Raw genomic sequence first — 2345 nt, 5'->3', positions numbered from 1 at the left:
TGCCTTCTAAGAGCTTCGCACCAAGCTCAAAGTTATGGCTTTCACCCCTCCATGCTCTTGTGAGGGAGGATTACAATAGTACTTTATAGTATAAAAAAAATAGGGCATTGCAATGTGCATGAATATCATAGGTGAGCTAGGATGCATGAAACTCTATAAATAAAACTTATGTATAAAAGAGAGTGAGAATGTTGTTAAGATAAGCAAAAGCTAAATTTATTTAAAATAGATATTACCCAATTTGATGTTGATTAAAATAAAATGTGGAGATTGTTATCAATGACATTATAAGTTGAACTGATCATACTCCATAGAGAAATACAGAAACTTTATTCTTTTTTTAAAAATACCATAATTCAAACCAGCCACATATATACTAGTTCATAATTTAAAAGATTTGCATTGCATCACTGAAAAATATTATTGAGAGTTGCTGCCAATCGAACTCCTCCTTGAGCTAATCGCAAACTGACGATCGGCAAACGCGATAGGAAGTAATCATCTGCAAGACATTGTTTCATGACAGTCAGAAAATCTAATAAATCCAATAGCATGCATTAAAAGAAGTATTAGAAATTAGTAGTACCTTCTAGTGTAGAATCTTCAGGGGCATCTTTATATGCGTATTCACAAGCATCCTTAATACCTTCAGATGCATAAACATCTGGGCATGTGGCCAGATCAGAACCACATGCTTCCCAATCTGCTACTTCATTCTTCCATGTTTTCTGCATCAAATAATTTCAAGTTAACCTGTCCAAGTTTGTAAAGGTTTAGAGAAAATTAAAGTGGTTTTGAAAGGAATACCGTAATATTTGTTTGAATGTCCTTGAAGTATTCATAGATGTTATTGTCATAGAATCTTTCTTGTGCTGTTTCAATAATGTTAGCATCCCAAACCTAAATGGTACAAAGTAAGTCAGTAAAGTAGATAGTGAAATAGTAGTTTATGATCATGAGAATTGGGATCATGACTGACATGGTGAAGATTTTGTTTCCTTGTGTACCAACGAACATTGATCGTATTTCCTCCCTTGTCTGTATTAAAACCAGTATGTAGAGGCTGCAATTTAACCAAACATATAAGGATATGGATTCCGCAAGTTTTGAATTAAGATTAGAGAAATATGATTGTAGTTGTTAAACATACCTGATGAACATCTCCCATATAATGAGAAAGGAAAAGAAGTGCTTGTGTAAGGTTATCTGATTTCATTATGAAACAAGAATTTAGTTAGTCAGCCTATATAAAAGTTGATATAAAGAAAAAGAAAAAAACTGAGTTTTTAAAGTCATAGCAATTAAGTTTGTTCGTACATTCAGTGTCTTTGCCATAGTCAAGAAGCTGAGTGGTGTAATTGTTAATTGCTCCAACAACACATACATCTTTCACACCATTCAAATCCTTGCAATCCCCTAAATGAAAGTTCACATAAATTGGTAAGTACACAAAGCTCATTGGATTAGCCAAAATACATAAAGATATCACATCTTTCACTTTAATAGCCATTGAATTGAAATTCACTGATCTTACAAATCTGACGTCTCAACGGTTGGAGAGAAATCTAACTAATTGTATAGTAAATTTCATCCAACCGCTGAGAAGTCAGATTGTTTAAGATTTGAGACCAAAAGAAACTTACTGGCATACTGGAAATTACAAAGCTTAGGAGGAGTATTGACGTAGTGCAACGCAGTCGTCCAACGAAGAGCAAACTTGACGCGATCAGCCCATGTACAAACACTTGATAAATCATCATTCGCGTAAGCAGGCAGCAATTGTTTCACAGCGTCTGCAGCCGCATCGGTCAGACGGGCCTGAGCTATCTTACAGGTAATGGCATGTCCTTCTTCTCCCCACCCATGAATGTTTTGAACCAAAAAAATGAATGACAATATTGCCACTAGCTTAATTTTGTTACACTCCATTTTTGTTTCTTTCTGTTTACTCTGAAAATTATGTACTTGCTTTGTACTTATATATAAATATAATTGTGTCTATGTGCAAAGACACAGACAGAAGTCAGACCAACGAGGTCAAATTTTCTAAAATTAAATTTTACATAAAAATAAATTATTTGTCAAAAAGTAAATAAAATGGTTTTATCATGTATTATTTTATAAGATTTTACTAACTTGGGCTTTAAAGATAAAAAATTCAAAAACAGATATTATCATTAAGAAAGTCAATATTTTGACTTTTGAAAAGTTGAACTTAAGAATTTTAAAATAAACTTTTAATATTAAAATTTTAAACATCTGTCTAAAAGAATGAATTAAAATTTTCTACTAAATAATATATGTCTTTGGCATTTCATTAGACTAGCACCTAGAGCATAAATTTT

General features: G+C 32.5%; 1 protein-coding gene across 1 annotated transcript; it reads right to left on the bottom strand.

Moving 5' to 3' along the window:
* Window positions 1–256: 256 nt before the first annotated feature.
* On the bottom strand, window positions 257–1929 carry LOC131642756 (endonuclease 2-like). The gene is made up of 7 exons (XM_058912976.1): window positions 1644–1929; window positions 1318–1416; window positions 1151–1206; window positions 980–1063; window positions 808–900; window positions 587–728; window positions 257–502 (listed from the first exon to the last, which is right to left on the bottom strand). The coding sequence occupies exons 1-7, from the start codon at window positions 1927–1929 to the stop codon at window positions 408–410; spliced, it is 855 nt and encodes a 284-aa protein (XP_058768959.1). The 3' UTR covers window positions 257–407.
* Window positions 1930–2345: the final 416 nt, after the last annotated feature.

The sequence above is a fragment of the Vicia villosa genome, linkage group LG1, assembly GCF_029867415.1.
Source record: "Vicia villosa cultivar HV-30 ecotype Madison, WI linkage group LG1, Vvil1.0, whole genome shotgun sequence".
Taxonomy (NCBI): Eukaryota; Viridiplantae; Streptophyta; class Magnoliopsida; order Fabales; family Fabaceae; genus Vicia; species Vicia villosa.
The sequence above is the reverse complement of the archived record's forward strand: the minus strand, read 5'-3'. Positions and strand labels throughout refer to the sequence as shown.